This window comes from Aspergillus viridinutans (genome assembly GCF_018404265.1).
Source record: "Aspergillus viridinutans IFM 47045 DNA, scaffold_7, whole genome shotgun sequence".
Classification (NCBI taxonomy): domain Eukaryota; kingdom Fungi; phylum Ascomycota; class Eurotiomycetes; order Eurotiales; family Aspergillaceae; genus Aspergillus; species Aspergillus viridinutans.
The window spans coordinates 2,010,723-2,027,216 of NW_025091223.1; the positions used below are offsets into that span (position 1 = coordinate 2,010,723).

At 44.8% G+C, this 16,494-nt stretch overlaps 5 protein-coding genes across 5 annotated transcripts; all 5 read right to left on the reverse strand.

Moving 5' to 3' along the window:
* Window positions 1-3,301: 3,301 nt before the first annotated feature.
* Aspvir_009113 (uncharacterized protein) lies at window positions 3,302-3,985 on the reverse strand (the record flags this gene model as incomplete). The annotated part of the gene is made up of 1 exon (XM_043272265.1): window positions 3,302-3,985. The coding sequence occupies one exon, from the start codon at window positions 3,983-3,985 to the stop codon at window positions 3,302-3,304; it is 684 nt and encodes a 227-aa protein (XP_043128200.1).
* A 346-nt stretch (window positions 3,986-4,331) lies between these two features.
* Window positions 4,332-4,670, reverse strand: Aspvir_009114 (uncharacterized protein; the record flags this gene model as incomplete). The annotated part of the gene is made up of 2 exons (XM_043272266.1): window positions 4,332-4,461; window positions 4,528-4,670. The coding sequence occupies 2 exons, from the start codon at window positions 4,668-4,670 to the stop codon at window positions 4,332-4,334; spliced, it is 273 nt and encodes a 90-aa protein (XP_043128201.1).
* Window positions 4,671-6,504: 1,834 nt separating this feature from the next.
* Window positions 6,505-6,780, reverse strand: Aspvir_009115 (uncharacterized protein; the record flags this gene model as incomplete). The annotated part of the gene is made up of 1 exon (XM_043272267.1): window positions 6,505-6,780. The coding sequence occupies one exon, from the start codon at window positions 6,778-6,780 to the stop codon at window positions 6,505-6,507; it is 276 nt and encodes a 91-aa protein (XP_043128202.1).
* Window positions 6,781-7,895: 1,115 nt separating this feature from the next.
* Window positions 7,896-10,004, reverse strand: Aspvir_009116 (putative MFS lactose permease; the record flags this gene model as incomplete). Its single annotated transcript, XM_043272268.1, has 8 exons — window positions 7,896-8,037; window positions 8,085-8,433; window positions 8,483-8,740; window positions 8,793-9,113; window positions 9,170-9,411; window positions 9,471-9,573; window positions 9,727-9,796; window positions 9,864-10,004. 8 exons carry the CDS (start codon window positions 10,002-10,004, stop codon window positions 7,896-7,898), a joined length of 1,626 nt encoding a protein of 541 aa, XP_043128203.1.
* A 3,806-nt stretch (window positions 10,005-13,810) lies between these two features.
* On the reverse strand, window positions 13,811-15,049 carry Aspvir_009117 (putative endo-arabinanase; the record flags this gene model as incomplete). Its single annotated transcript, XM_043272269.1, has 4 exons — window positions 13,811-13,870; window positions 13,917-13,945; window positions 13,999-14,186; window positions 14,238-15,049. The coding sequence occupies 4 exons, from the start codon at window positions 15,047-15,049 to the stop codon at window positions 13,811-13,813; spliced, it is 1,089 nt and encodes a 362-aa protein (XP_043128204.1).
* Window positions 15,050-16,494: the final 1,445 nt, after the last annotated feature.

Here is a 16,494-nt window from a genome sequence, read left to right on the forward strand (position 1 = left end):
ACTATATACTTATTATAGATAATAGTATATTTCTATAAATCTAATCTTAGTTAGATTAACTACTAATATTATACTATATTTTACCTAGGTTAATATATATACTTTGTAATATTTAGTATAGGGATTTAGAGATTAAGTTATATAATTTTTAATTATATATTATCTTTCCTTCTAAACTATTAAGTATATATAATTTAAGTAAATACTTAATATAATTACTAGGCTAGTATTATATCTTTTAATCCTAAACTATAATAAGGTTAAGATATATCTTATAGATCTTACTATAAGTATATATTAAGAACTACTTAYTTCTCTTYTAYTAGATATAAAGGTATTAATTAYACTTAATTACTAGATAAGTCTAGACTAGAAAYCTTTTATAGTAATTACTAGCTACTAGATCTATYCTAAATTCTACTATTATAAGGTTCTTCTTAGTTTCCTACTAGTCTTTAGTAAGTATACTRGGGAGTRACTTACTTTAGTARTAATAAAAGTTYTAGAAAAGTATAARTTAAGTTAATAGATTCTTAGGATTACTACTAATAATATAARTAATAATAGAATAATATTTACTAAGCTTATAATAATACTAAAGGAGTAACTTAAGTAGAGTAATTAGATATTAACTTTCTTCTTTAATCTAGAGTTTTACTAACTTCTTAAATCTTAATACTATTTACCTTACCTTATTTATATAATTTAATTAGTAGTGACTGCTTTTCTTTATATACTTTATATCTAGGTATAGAATAATGACCTTACTATAGAGTAGAATAATAAGGACTATAAGATTAAGGAAAAGGGCCTCCTCTAAATAATAAAAAAGGTATATTAAATCTAACTATAGTTAGATTTATACTAACTAGTATATAGATTTAAAAGCTTATATACTTTATTCTTATAAGCCTAAAATAAAGAGAATTCTTTTAATAAATCTAAATATCTTTAAATACTAGTAGTCCACTACTCCTGCTTCTRGATTGCAAAATATAATAGAATTTAATATATCTAATATTAAAGTATACTAATTAATTATATAAACCTATATAATATTTTATTAAGATTTAGCTAGAGAATAATATCTCTTCCTTTAGTCTTAGTCTAGAAGAATAATAATATATTAAGTATCTTCTTTAGCTTCTTTATAATTTCTACTTCTATATAACTACATTCTTAGAATATACTAGAGCTATAGTATATTAAGTCTTTAATATCTATAAATATCTCTTTAATTATCTTAAAGATTTAATAGCACTCCTTTAGGATAAGAGATAGCTCTAGAAAAAATAACTCTATAAGGTTCTACAGGCTATATATACTAAGTTAAAGGACTACTATAAGAAGATCTATAGCTTTTATAGTCTTATTTATACTATTAGTATAATTCTTAATCTATATTAAAAGCTTTTATTCTTTAAAAGTGCTTCTTAGGCAGATGATAGCTATAACTAGATTAAAGAATATTATACTAAGCTTAGAAAGATCTTTAACTATTATAGAAAGAAGTATCTATAGGCTTAAGCTCTATTATCTATCTAAGTATTATTAATTAGCTTAAATTATGCCCTTTATAAGTTAAAATAACACTAGATTTCTCTAGATAAAGTATCTACTAGTAATAAACTTTTTAAATATCTTAGAGAAAGTAAGTTCCCCTTCTCTTACTATTCTTTTATTAATCTAACTATAGTAAGATTCTAGGTTACCTTCTATATAATAACTTCTTTAATATTCTTAACTAGTGAAAGAAGAATATCTCTTAATATCTAATACTTATCTTAATTACTTAAGACTTTCTTACTATCCTAGTAACTAGTATTAGGCTAGAAAATCTATTTAGTATAGCTTAGGATATCTACTACTACTAATATAGCTACCTAAACCCTAAGATAATATAGTCTATTATACTCTTAATATATATAGATTAATTTAAAATTAATTAGGAATTCCAGTTTTTACTTAATAAGGTTAGCAAGACAGATATTAATATAGAGAAGGATAATTAGGTTAATTAGGATATTAAGTAGTATATTAGTAAGGCTAAAGAAGATTAGGGTGGCTTTAATAAAGATGATAAGATAGATATATCTTAGTAAGAGGTGTCTATAAGAAATAGGTCTAAGGGAGGAGGTTCTAGTAAAGAGGGATCTAATAGAGATAATAATTATCTATCTATAATATAGATTATTATTTCTTAAGTAGTATCTTAGGCTTAACTAAGTTACCCTTACTATATAGATTATTAACCAGGGTATTTTAAAGAGCTTACAGAGGGGTGAGTTAGTAGATTTTTAATATAATTAAGGAGTTCTGCTTTATTATCTTATCTTTATAAAATCTAACTATAGTTAGAGTACTTAATTAACTTAACCTATTTTTTTAATATGTAATGCTTCTATATTACCTTTAATTAGATTAGGTGGTTTCACCTAATCCGCAAAAACCACAAAAATTAAAACTAATGGTTTTCACTGAACCTGAATTGGGCCCGGGGTAGGGAACTCAAACCTAAAGTGATTCCCTAGGCTAGGCACCAAACCCTCACTACTGCAGGTTCAGTGAGGGTTGGATTCAATTTTTGCAGTTCAGTTATGCAACTCTATCCTACAGTATCTTTTAATAGATAAGATGATTATAGATCTCATAATAAAGCTACTTAGTCATCTGAAGTTTAATTAATTCTTTAAGGCACTAGGCTTAGCCTAGCAGAGCACTATAAATAGCAGATTATAACACTATAATCATGGATTAACTGCCTAATTAGGAAGTGGCTGCGACCTCATTAATCAAATCTAGGGGTGTGTGGCCATACTCAGTATGGTGGAGATCTAATCACATGATCTCGCCTAGTAGATTGCTCCTTCCACTATATAATAGTAAACATAGATTTACATACATAACAAATTAACGAAATATCTTCATATTCTGAACCTCTCTCTGCTCATTCTACATTGAACACCGGGGGCTGCCAATCCCTGACTAAGGGTCTCAGACGGGTGCCGACCTCGTCAGCAACCTGGTCGAAGACCCTCCCAGCAGCCTTGCAAACAAACCAGGCTAGGAAGAAGACGGGGACGAGCCAAGCATACCTGTACTCTACAAGTTCCGGCATGCTGAAAATGGAAATAAGAAATTGATTGTAAAATTGTATATAAAAAGCGAGTGTAGGTAGCGAATGTTATAATAACAGTTAGAAAACAAAAGAGAAGAAGACAACAACTCGACAGCGACACGAAGCTACATATTCTGTTCAACGCAAGCTTAGCCAGGTCAAGGAAGGCGCTCCTTCATAACCTCAAAACATACCCTTATCAGGTGCTGGAGGAAGGCGCGGATGGGGAGGTCGACGACGACCGCCCCTGATACAACAGGCACACTCCTCGGTACAATGTCCATAGACACCGTGGACTTCCTCCCCATCGTCCGAAGGGCGCAGGTATGTCAGTAGCGGCTTCTTGCAACAGCCGCACGTCTGCCCACAGCAGCCTCCGAGATCCGCGCATTTCTCCTGGTCCCATACCCAAGCAAAAAGCCGGCCATGGCGGTCTTTGTGTGCACGGAGCAGCTGCAGCTTCTCCAATTCATATTCACGTTTCCACGACTCCTGCATCGTTCGCAATCCGGCTGCATTCTTCCAGTAGTCGACCATGAGGTCCTGGACGGCCTTTTGGAAGAGCTCTCGCTGCGTCTGGGTGATATAACCCGGTGGACGCTTCTCCGTGACGGCTGGATTCTCCTCGTCTCCCAGTAATTGCATCAAACGATGTCGCCGCTGAAGTATGGCGAAACCGCGTGCCTCCAGTTCTAGAAAGGGGTTGACCTGATTGTTCTGGACATTGATCCGCTTCTGCGTTCCTCGCGTTCTTGGCTCATCGTAGTACCAGTTGTTCTTCCATCGTTTGTGGGCCGACTTGAATTTCCGTTCGCACTTGGGCGTTTCCTCCTCCCCGTCCTTCTTCTTCTTGCGAAATAAAAACATCTTTTTTTGTGTGAAGCTTTCCTATGTGAGGTGATTGTCGGGGGAAAACTTCGCACAAGATTTGGCAGCTGTTTGGTGTCCATGGTATGAGGTCAGTATGAGTCGTGCAATTCATTCTTGAGACCATTCCTCTTCGGAATCCGACATCCCGACTTAAGATGGCTTACCCGGGTCAGATGTATCTGCAATCGCTTGATTGGACCGTTATCAGATCATTACAGAAATAAACAAGACTCTTACGATGTGCCAGAAGAGCATGCGTCAACATTTCATTCGATGGACGACTCAAAATACACTATGCCAATTTGAAGGTCACCTGACCAAACCCTCAGTCACATTTGTCCTTTTACCCTCCTTCCTCGTCATTGCCATCGTCCTCCTTGTCTTCATCTTCGTCGTCGCCGTTGGAGGAGGAGGGGGCGGTCGGTCCCGCAGTCACGCACGCACACCTGCAGCCAGGGCAGTGGCCGGTATCACTATAACAAGTATCAGTTAGTAACTGTCCTTATTCTGGAATCGCCAAGGTAGTCAGTATGACTTACCCATACATGTGGTGCGTTATCCCCCTTACAACTGGTGAGCGCGGAAGCGCCATAAGCAGAAAACAGAAGCACAGAATGGCGACGGCAGTGCCGTCGAGGGCGAACTGCAAACGAATTCCATTGAATTCTTGATCGTTGTCCATTTTTGCGTTTATTTGATTGGTAATTGTAGAAGTTGCCTAAAGGCGTATGGTATGATGAATTCCTTAATGTGATGGCAGGAAAACGTGGTGGATGCGGTTGTTACAGAGGGGACTCGAGTACGACAATCTACAATGCACAACGCAGAAGCAATCCTCTAAAGGCTACATGTTTATTGAAAGAGGAAGTAACAAGACTTGGTTGCCTGTTTTGGTAAACAATCCGTGAGAAATCCATGGGTATAAGACGTTGGCGGTGGTGATGTCACAAATATCACTACATTAGGGCTGAAGTTATACTAAGGTATACAGCAGAACTGCGGGTCGTCCCCGTGTACCGGCGTCAGGTCTGGATCCTCCGACCGAAATCAAAGACAAGACCGTGCGAACTAAGGAAAGTCTCATACATAAAAGGAAGATGCGTGGACGTTGTCTCGTAGACGTGAGTCTGGTCCCTGTCAGTAGGTCTTATCAACACCGCACTGAGACGTCTACCCCACGACCAGACTGCTGTATACTGAACTATCCTCTATCGCAAAGTTCATCTGGATGGGGAGATCTGATGTCACTAGCACTATCTATCTTCCAGTTGCGCGTGCTTCCCCATGACCGCTTCAAATTGGACTAGCGGTCTTATCCAGAGCTTATTCAGAAAGAGTATTTAATACTATCTAACCTGGACGGACCGTCTGTAAACTGCTCAAGGTACTCTTGATCACATCCGGGACGAATGACAGGTCGCTCTCTTGAATTGCTTGCGACGGCTGTGAACCATCACTCTTGTACTTAAGCCTTATTGGCGTTTTGAACTAGGAAACTAATCGATTCTATCATGGCATTCTCTAAAAGCTACAGCATGATTTATGATTTTGTAAATATGGCTGGGAGGCATACGGCCAGATGGCACATTGTCGTGTTATCGAGAGCTATCTCGGAGCAATTAAGGGAACGCAATTTGCATGGAGTAAACAGTGAACACGGAGGTTAAAAATCAAGCAGACGGAAACGCGAGATGCCGGAACCGAGACTGGAAACATAACTCAAGAAAGCAGACATGCAGAGCAGAACAAATGGAATCTTCCCCTTCCGCAGAATGTCTCAGGTAAATCTTCGGCTCTTTGTGCCAAGCTTTGGACGCGAGAAAAGGCCCTGGCCGAACAAGGTGTGGGAAAACAAGACTTGATTATACTATTGTACATGAGGCAACACAGGTCTGTGCGACTAGCGCACCCTGCCGGATGGCAAGTAATATCAGCGCATGTCTGATATTTTCGAGGCTTCCTCTCTGCTTCTACATTTGGTCCTTTTTCAAAAACAGCTTGAACTTTGCAAATCTTTTATTCGCGATATGGTCCCGTTCGGTTTGTATCACAGCTGCAAATACGGTCAAGTCCGCTTGGAATCTGGGCACACTAAGCACGTCGAGCATCTCTAGCGTCAGTGTCATCAATGCTCGACGTGCTTAGTATGCTGTTGATAGAGCGGCGATTGCACAGATTCCAAGCGGACTTGACCGTATGGACCGGGCAGGATCGCCCCTTTCCGGCCGTCCCAACCATCATCAGGGGCCGAACCACGGCCGGCTAGGCTGTGCCCAGGTCGGCGTCATAGGCCGGGGGAGACTAGAGCCTCGCGGAGGCCCTCACAGTGGGCTGAAACCCACCGCCACTGCTTGTGCTGGACTTGCTGGCCGTCGAATCTCGTTTCTCAGGGGCCAGGCTCGTTGCCTTTTTCGGCCCGGCCCGGGCCTTGGTCACATGCATTGGTGGCGGTGGTGGAGGAAGATTGGCGGGAGAAGGGTTGTTGGCAGAGCCAACACAGTTGCAACTAGGTTGCACTAGACTGTCACATCTCCCTGTCTAGGTCCTCCGAAGGGCAGATTATCTTTCTCCCATGGGTGGTTAGCCGGCCCCGGTGGCAGTGGGTTTGGGGGGCTCGCCAGAGGAGGGGGCCGGGGCAGAGCCCGGAGAGCAATCAGCTGGTGGCGGGGCGGAGCCCGAGGCGGCAGACTGGCCGAAGGCCCCTGGGAGCCAGCGGGAAAGCCAGGAGGAGACCCGGCAGCAGGAGGTTGTCCCCTTGGGGACGCATGCGCATCCAGCTCAGTGGATGTCATTGGTGCGGATGGTGTTATACGTGCTTGATGTGATGAATGATGAGTGTTCAGGCTTGGCTGGAGATGCACATATGATTCCAGAGAGGACAGGAAGCCATGACGATTGAACCTAAACTCGCAGCCATTAAAATCGTCAGCCTATGCTTTCACATTCAGAGTTAAGAGGAATGGCTCACCTGGCCACCGCGGGAGGCTCCCACTTGAGCACAGGGTACTGCCAACCCGTGACAAAGGTTCTCAGTCGGTCCAAGACCTCCCAGCAGCCTTGCAAACGAACCAGGCTAGGAAGAGGACCGGGACGATCCAAGCATACTTGTACTCTACGAGAGCAGGCATGTTTAATAATGGGAAAAAAAAAGATTGAGTCGGTAAAACTGTATATAGAAAGCGAGTGTAGGTAAGCGAATGTTAGGATAACAGTTAGAAAACAAAAGAGAAGAAGATAAGAAAGGTTTCCAAGAGTGTGGAGGGAACAGGCAGGAAGCTCGGTGGGAAGACCCCTTTATATCTTCGTGAGAAAGGAGAATGGAATTTGACACCAGTGAATAAAAACAAGTTTTCCTTGGTCAGAGTCCTTGTGGTGAATGAAGATGAGAGGGATTGTGAATGTGAGGAGATGAGGAAAAGGAGACAATCGAGGGCAATGCTGGCTGCCTGGTGCGGAGGAGTGCTCGCCTTCCCTTTCGGGAAGTATGACATGCCTTAGGCCGGGGCAGGCGCTGCTAATATCCATGACGCATACTATGAATTAGAGGACGGCATTACGGCAAGACCTATCTCGCATTCGCCCCATACATCAACTGACTCTTGCTATCTACGTAAGGAGTGAATTAAACTGTCGTTGGGTAGATTTGTACTTTCTTGCAGGCTTCTCAGTGAACACGCCAATGCGATCCTAGTTGGCGACCCTACATCATGTAATTCATAGATCACCGAGTAAATGCCAGCAGACCGTCCAAATTAAACGTATATATTCAAGAATGCACGAATCATATTATACATCACCATCAGTGACCGTGTCATGAAATCATCAGACAAGAACTAGTCGGACCGTTTCATTAAATAGGCTATAGGCACAGTCACCTTCATTTACCAGAGATATACCCAAGCGACAATCAAGCCTCGTCAGCGATCTTCTCGATGACGTGTCCGTCGGGCTGGACAACAACCTTGTCGACCTGGAGAGAGGCCTTGACGGGCTTGGGCTGCTGGTAGACCCACTCGAGTTCCTCGAGCGTACGACCCTGCGATTCAACACTATTCCGGTCAGACTAGCTTCATTGGAGACAGAAAAGAGGACATACCCAAACAGATACCAGCAGAGAGACTCGAACAAGTCCCAGCCGACGAAAATCCAAAAGTAGTGGGTGGAGATATTCTGCAAACCAATCGGGCTGGCGTACTGGCTGACGAAACCGATGCAGCTGACCATAAAACCGGACAGGGCGAGACCCTTGGCACGAGTGGTGGTTTCGAGGGCCTCGGCGGGAATGACACCCTGCAGGGGGGTATAGGTGAAGGAGAAGACGATGTTGAAGAGGTAGTAGAAGGCGACGGCGGTCTGGCCGTAGGTTTTGTTGATGTTGCCAGTGGCGGTCTGCTTGATCAGGGGCTCGGAAACACCGGCGTTGACGGCCATGGTGATGGCACAAGCTAAAGAGTCAGTGGCGATTCAGCAGTTGAAGCGGAGATAGGAACGTACCAAAAGTACCCCAGACCAGAACCTTTCGACGAGGCATGCGATCGGTAAGGGCGACGGCGGTCAGAGCGCCGATGGTGGAAACGATAGAGTTGATCAAGTTCATGAGCAGCTGCATAGAGCTGGAGGTGTAGCCCAGGGTGTTGTAGATAGTGGCGTTGAAGTAACCCAGACCGTTACCGGACCACTGACCAAAGACGGAGATCATCATGACCTGGAGGAAACGCCAGCGACCGCTGTGAGTGAAGAAGAATGGGCGGTCTAGCCGATCGATCAGTTCCAGCACTAGAGGTTGGTGAATGGAAGCACTTACAATCCCACCATCTCTTGTCGATACCATCCAAACGAATACCCTCCCTCATCTCCTCGACCTCCAGGAGGACCAGGCGGGCATTGCGGTTGCCATTACCGTGGTACTTGGTCAGGAACTCGATGGCCGACTCTTCCTGGCCGTGGGCTATCTGCCAACGAGGCGACTCGGGAATGAACCAGATGGAGCAGATGACAATGACGCAGGCAAAGCACTGCAAGATGAAGGGAATACGCCACGAGAAGTCGTTGTCGATGAAGTTGCAGCCGTAGGTAATGGCCGCAGCGGGGATGGAACCACCGAACCAGCCGCAATTGTAGAAACCTACTCGGTTAAGCAATTGATTAAAAAAAAGACTTCAGCGGTTGCAAGCGACTCACCAACAGCACGTCCACGCCAGTGGGGAGGAGAAATCTCAACAGCGTAAGCGGGGGCAGACACGACCATGACCTGGATACCGAAACCAAGAACCACGCGACCGACGTAGAACTGGGAGAGATGGTTCGCAGTCGCGATAATGATGGAACCGGCGATAATGATCCAGGCACCCACGAACATACACTTGCGACGACCGAGCCTGTCGGAAATAATGGGACTAAAGGGGGTCGCGGCGATGGAACCACTGCGAATAGGATACATGAGATGGAGCCTCTCAAACAGTGTGTTCGTAAGAGGACTTACAGGGTATAGAGGGACGTCACCAGGGAGACCTTGGGGCCGTCCATACCGGTGTGGAAGGTACTCTGATAGTGCTTCATGGCGAGAATCGCTCCCATGAGCGAACCTATCCTCGAATTAGGGTTGTGCCCATAACGAAAGTTCCCAAGTCACACACCATCATAACCGTTGGCACAAGCACAGCAGAAGGAGATGAAGATGCAGACTAGCGGTTGTCAGGACTTGTATCGATATTAGCGGCAATGTGTTCCACACGCACAGTACAAGTGGATCGACTCCTTGCTCCATCTGGGGATAGAAGTTTCGTTGATGGCGGCATACAACTCGGCCTATTCGACTCTCTCGTCAACACAGTTGTTAAGATGGTGTTGATGGCCAACTTCTGCGGTAACTAACGTTGTAAACCTTCCTCGTCTTCGCACCCTCGAGCTTGGCCGCACCGCCATGACCAACAGGCACGGCAGGCTTGGTCCCGGTGTCGGAGTCGGGCGAGCCATGCTCCACCGAGATGCCGTGCTTCTCATCGGTCGACGACATACTGTCGGTGGTTGTCCTCTGAGAATAGAATTGAGTTGAGCAGATTACTGTTTCGGATGGAGGGATCAATAGAGGAGACGGAAAAGGATCCGCGAATTGACTAGGATGGGTGGGACAGCATGAGGTTCTTATAATCCACCTGGTTTTACCTTTTCGACCGGGGGGGTCACGCACATTGACCAGGCCGATGCTTGTTACCGACGCTGTGGTTGACACGAGCGATGGGACACACGATGGCTCTGCCCTCTAAAACAAGGGACAGACACTTTGGAAAGCTATGAGAAAGCGAGTCAAACTGCCCGAAATCTGAAGACTAGTCGTTTCTGTTCGGGAGAGATGCCCGCCTTCCCGGGTTCCCTGCGTGTCAAACTGGGGATGACCCCAGACTCCAGAGCCCAACGTCGGAAATGGAATTCAGCTGGTGGGGAAGGGGGAAGGGCCCCAGTCCACAAGTGGAAAGGAGTGGATGACATTGAAAGTCAATTGTGCCACGCCTTCAGCAGAGCTTAGGGATTCTCATGGTGTCAAAGTCTCAGATTCGGTCTGGGCTAGCCGAAGTCCACTGCGATTCAGGGCTGCAAGGGGAAAGGATGCCGCTAGACTGAATAGGTCAAGGCTCGATGCGGAGTCCGCTCCGTGTCGCATTCCACAACGATGAAATTACAGTATATGATTGGCTTATCAGGAATATCTTGCCACTAAGCCGAGGCTGAGATCTGGTTGCACCAATCAGAGAGGGATGAACTGTAAAACCACGCGAGACACAATTCTGGACCTTGGGAACCACAAACAAGCACGACGAAGCATGACTGGACTCATCCCCAACATAGCATTGCCTGTATACACTGTCAAGTCTCCAAGGTACACTCGGCTGGGTGAAAAAGCATCCAAGTTGGATTCAGGATTTTACCCTCGCTGACTGAAGCACGGGCCCCCTGATTGCAGCTCCTTCATTTCGAAAGGTAGGCAAAAAGGATGAATTGGCCGTAAATCACAATATGCCACCAATAGCAACCATACCAGCTGTATTCCTCATTCGGTCGGCTGCGTTGCCTCCGCTCCCCAACCGGTAAGGCTCCGGAGCCAAGGCACTCTAGCAGTAACGGGTCCCCTTGGCACGAGGTCTCGCTTAGCAGAGACGGCTGTGGATCATCTAACTCTCAGGATTTACGGGGTAGACTAGCTTTTGGTTAAGAGTAGTCAGAGAGAATGATGGATACCTCGGAATCTGCCTCTACCCGACGCTTAACTGTCCCGAGTCTGAGTTTGACGTTATCCTGCGGTAAGAGTGGAGATACCCATCAGTACCTAAGGGAATATACCAGTAATCTACTCCATACAACAGACCACCTTGGTAATTATCAAGCTCTAGATACTGGATCCGCCACGCATATGATTCAATAATCGTCTGATATTCTCCCCACTCTGAATCAGGAATGGTCTCGTTATATAGATGACCACTGACGTTCGACTGATTCACGTCTTGCAGCTAGCCGCGGCCGTCAGCAGTGGCGCATAACCAGGTTCAACTCACAAGATGGTCATCTCCACAAATCAATTACATACTGCATACGATACGATTAATGCTCTACATTCCCTAAGCTTCATTTGGTCTCAGAAAGCTGGAAACGAACGGATCTTGCAGCAATAACTACCGACAAATAATCTTCAGTCCTGTTTCCTAACGGTCATCTCGCTTATCCAAGATCAAAAAATGTATCCATTGACTATCAGACTAGCTTCGTTGAGAGCCCAACACCGTGCTATTCGGCCGTGGTCGATTGGCCTCTAAGCGCCGAAAATGCACGAGTAAGCCTTGTTCAGGTCAATGTGGCAGGATACAGTCGATTCCTTGACTGGTGAACAGAGATGCCAAGATTCCGATTGCCACATCAAGCAAACAGGGTTTGCCAGTGAAGAGGAGAGTGTGGCCGACTTCTAAAAGGTCAACGAATGGGACAATTTCTCTGAACTCATGACCAGCACCCTCATCGAAGCACCAAACGGCGACCAATGATCAATGCAGTAGCATATGCACTGTAATCTGACCTGTACAAGACCCCGACTAACTGTTAATTAGCGAAAGCCCCAGCACAGCGTGAGAGGAAGCATCAATCAGTCCTAGCTCCGGTAACTCGGCCCGTCCGTTTCCAGTTTGGTTGCGGATGCCGAACACTTTAATGAACTCATTTAACATACACTCTGTCTACAACAATGGTTCTGGCACGAACAGCGTGGCTCAGCCTCTTTTCTTGAATTGTCGACGGGGAGCTCCAGCTCGGCTCCTGAACGCCAAGTTTGGGTGCAGTGCATCGTAAGCGGGATCTCGATCGGTCGGTCACCGGCTGAATCGTGTCAGATAATTTGCACATGGCTGTTACCTATCATATTCTCAATGTGTGTTATGCCATGTGCTTCCCATGGACTTCCCTCGGAGCTATGAACTCTCTCGTGCATATCTAAATCGACCGTTTTGGTTCATGCGGGGCATCAGGCTACTGTCTCTGGAGTGCTCCATGCTGTTCAATCTGGAGGGGAAGAAGTTTTGGTGCTGTCTCCCCAAGAATGGATGCCGGTGAGACTGATCGGTCTGTCGATAACTGAGGCACTTGGGCAGAAGCGGTGGGTTCAACGCCACGAACCCCTTTACCCTTACAGAGTATGTCCCACTGATCTTTCTTCGCTTCAGCTAGGGTCCTCCACGATATCAGATGCTTCCTCTCTCGGCTTCCCGTTCCGTACTCGCCGGCTGCTATCCCTCCCATCTTATCCAGCCATTAAGCTGTCCAGACACTACCTCCGCGACGAGCCATCCCCTCTTCCACAATGGCGCTGGTCAATCCAGAAGCAACACCATCTCCCGTTAGCCTTGCAACCACTCGTACGAGGTCATGTACGCGTATCTCCTCGGCTCGCTAGTTTTGTGAACGAGCGCTCTGCCTCACACGACGATAGGTTTCTGGGGAAGCATAGCTATGATATGAATGCCTAGCCAGGTGATGCGGTGCTGCTACCGTAGACGCTGATATTAGAGTATACTGGAGCCGAGATTCAAATGAGACGGCATTCGCGGAGTGTCCCATATTACGAGGTCGGAGATGCACAGCACATCTTGTAAATCGCGGACGGGGTGCTCAACCAAGGAGGAACGGTCGCTATGCAGCAGTGTTTCTATGGTCCGTCATAATGATCAACCTGTTGATGTTAGTCCTAGGCCTTAATTTCCGCCGGCTCGATGATACTGCCCTCAGTTCTGCTACGGGTTCCAGGACAAAAAGCAGCCTCTGAGGACAGCAACGAGCAGAAACAAGCTCGGAGTCCCCGGAGGTTGTAAATTTCTATGCTTCAATCGCTTTCGCCTGTGCTATTGCCATTAGAAAGCAGGCTAAACTTGAATCTCTACAGGGTTGCTTATCACTTGCTCCCCGAAGATAGCAACAGTTGCAGAGCTTTATCCTGTTGTCAAGAACATAATGATACGCGGCTGAATAATGTATAGAAGATTATCTGAACAATTGTTCTGCTATAGCTCTTCACGGTTCGAGGCTATATATAAATTGAAGAGTTGGAATTTGGAGGACAAACAGAATCTATATGCATAACATCGGGAGTATCATATATCCAAAACATGATCAGAAAACGCCACCCTGGAGACCAATGAACAAGATGGCAGTCTATGAGCTCTTTCCCGTATCAACCATATACGTGCCTGAAGGGAGAACAGATTTTATCGGCTCGGGCACTTTAACCGGAGGATCCTGCGTCCTGATCTAGTCAGCTAACTGCTTTGAGTGCAAGAAGGAGACTCACTTGACGACAGGCCATCCATCCTTGTACTCGAGATAATGCCAGCCCAGTTGGGTATCCTTTAAACATGTCAGCTAGTCCAAGCATCAAGAATGATATACTTACACTTTCTTTAAAGCCTATAGAGCCGTTGACTAATAGATAGTCAGCAACTAAGCCCATCACTCGACAGGAGATGGAAACTCACAAAAGTGATGGTAGAGGATATCTCCTCGCTGGCCATTGCCCGGTAACACGCCCACACCACCCGGCGCGTAGACGTTCCCGTTGTTCGACCCGTAAATCTTCTCTCCATACCCGTCGAGAAGCTTCTTGCCTGATTTATCCACAAACGGACCGGTTATGCTCTTTGACCGGCCGACTCGGATACGATATCTGAAGGCCGTCAGTACTCCCGTCGTAAATAAAGATGGAAAAAGAACTTACTCCTCCCCCTTGAGCGGAAACCCTTTATCGATCATCTGGCAACAGATCCCCTGACTAAACCAGAGATAGTAGTACGGCTCATGATACGACATGTACGATCCCTCTTGCGGTCTCCAGTTCCCAGGCATAGAGGTCAGGTGCGTTGCGTCCGGTTTGTTTTCATTCTTAATGGACAGCTTGCCGTCCTTGTCCACCTGCAACGGCAGGCTATAGATATCATCCCAGTAGCTCCCGTAGATGAGATACGGCTGTCCGCTCTTCCCATCAACCTGAAACGCAGGATCAATGGCATTCGTGTTCTTGTACGGTGCGATCTGGGAACGTTCCCCGGAACCGGTGTTGATCAGTGCGCCGTGGTCCGTCCACTCCTTTTCCAGGTCGGAGGTAGACGCATACCCGATGGCACTATCCTGGCTGCCGCTCTGGCTGATGGCGTAGAAGCAGTGGAATGTGCCTTTGTATTTTGTGACGGTTGGCGCCCAGGGCCGATTGTTGTTCTTTTTGTTGATCACGCTGGCTTTGCTCAATACCGTACCGACTTGTGTCCATGGTCCCGAGATGCTCGAGGCCTTCCAGTAGGGGATGTGGATCCCTCCTTTGAATAGGTGGAGGGTGTTCTTTTCCTCGATGATGTTGGGGTCGTGGACTTGTAGGTTGCCGCTGTTCGGTGGGGGGAAGTCGTTGGAGAAAGTGAAGATCTTGTTAAGATCGTCGGCGGTAGGATTAAGAATGCGTTGGCCGTTTCGCGGGATGACTGCCGCGATGGACCGCGAGAGCAACGTTAGAGATAGAAGTAGTTGTAGTAGAATCATCGTGATGGTGAGAAGAATGCTTGATGTGTACCGTGTACGCAATTGCTGATGTATACCATGTCAAGGGCAGTTTTTATATACAATTCTACATCTTAATTCTACATATAAGCCGTTATTACCAACTCAAGGCTGATTCTACTGTGGCTCATCTGTTGGTACTTGGTATCCAACACCAACAACGTTCGTCACGATATGGATCATTGATCGATCCATGCGATGCTCACAGCCCTCTGTTGATCATCGGACTGCAGGGCTGTTCTCTCTATGCTTCAAAGATAGAGTTGTTGGCAGCTACTGTTTCGTTTGAGCCAAATAACAGCCGCATCAAGGTCCAGGCTGATAGTGTCGCCGCCTTGTTGGCCCCCACCAACAACCTTAGCATCGCCCGCAGCAAACTTAAATCCGCAGTAGTAAATGCCTGCACCCTTTATAGCGTACGGCGGACTATTTGTACAAAAAGGACTTTTGGTTTTTTTACAATGATTACATCTTACCATACTTACCCTCCCTACAGTTGCACGCACTGCAGTAATATTAAAGTAGTAATTATTAAATAGTAATATTGAATTCTCATATAGTAAGGATATTGAATCGAATCGAATAGTATCAATGTCGAATTCTCATATACTAAGGATATCAAATTGAATAGTATCAATATCAAATCGAATAGTATCAATGTCGAATTCTTGTATAGTAGGGATATCGAATCGAATAGTATCAATGTTGAATTCTCATATACTAAGGATATTAAATCAAATAGTATTAATATCAAATTCTTATATAGTAGGGATATCGAATCGAATTCTCATATAGTAGGGATATTGAATTGAATAGTAGTAATATATAATTCTTATAGAGGTATAGTAGTAGGATATTAAATACCACCATATATATATATATTCTGAATATATAGTATAAGTGGTGGGGTACACCCTAAGTCTTAAATATATAAATTCTAACTACTCTGTACATAGGGGCACTACTTTAGTATATAAGCATTTAATATTCCTACTATATAAGAATTCAATATTGATACTATTCGATTCGATATCCTTAGTATATGAGAATTCGATATTGATACTATTCGATTTGATATCCTTAGTATATGAGAATTCAATATTAATACTATTCGATTCAATATCCTTACTATATGAGAACTCGACATTGATACTATTTGATTTGATATTGATACTATTCGATTCGATATCCTTAGTATATGAGAATTCGACATTGATACTATTCGATTTGATATCCTTACTATATGAGAATTCAATATTGATACTATTCAATTCGATTCGATATCCCTACTATATAAGAATTCGATATTGATATAACTTTTAATGTTGTGTGGAGGTAGTGGCCATAGGTAATACATGCAGTAAACAGTAAAAAAATCCAAAAGTCCCTTTTGTACAAATAGTCCGCTGTATAGCGTGCCATTAATA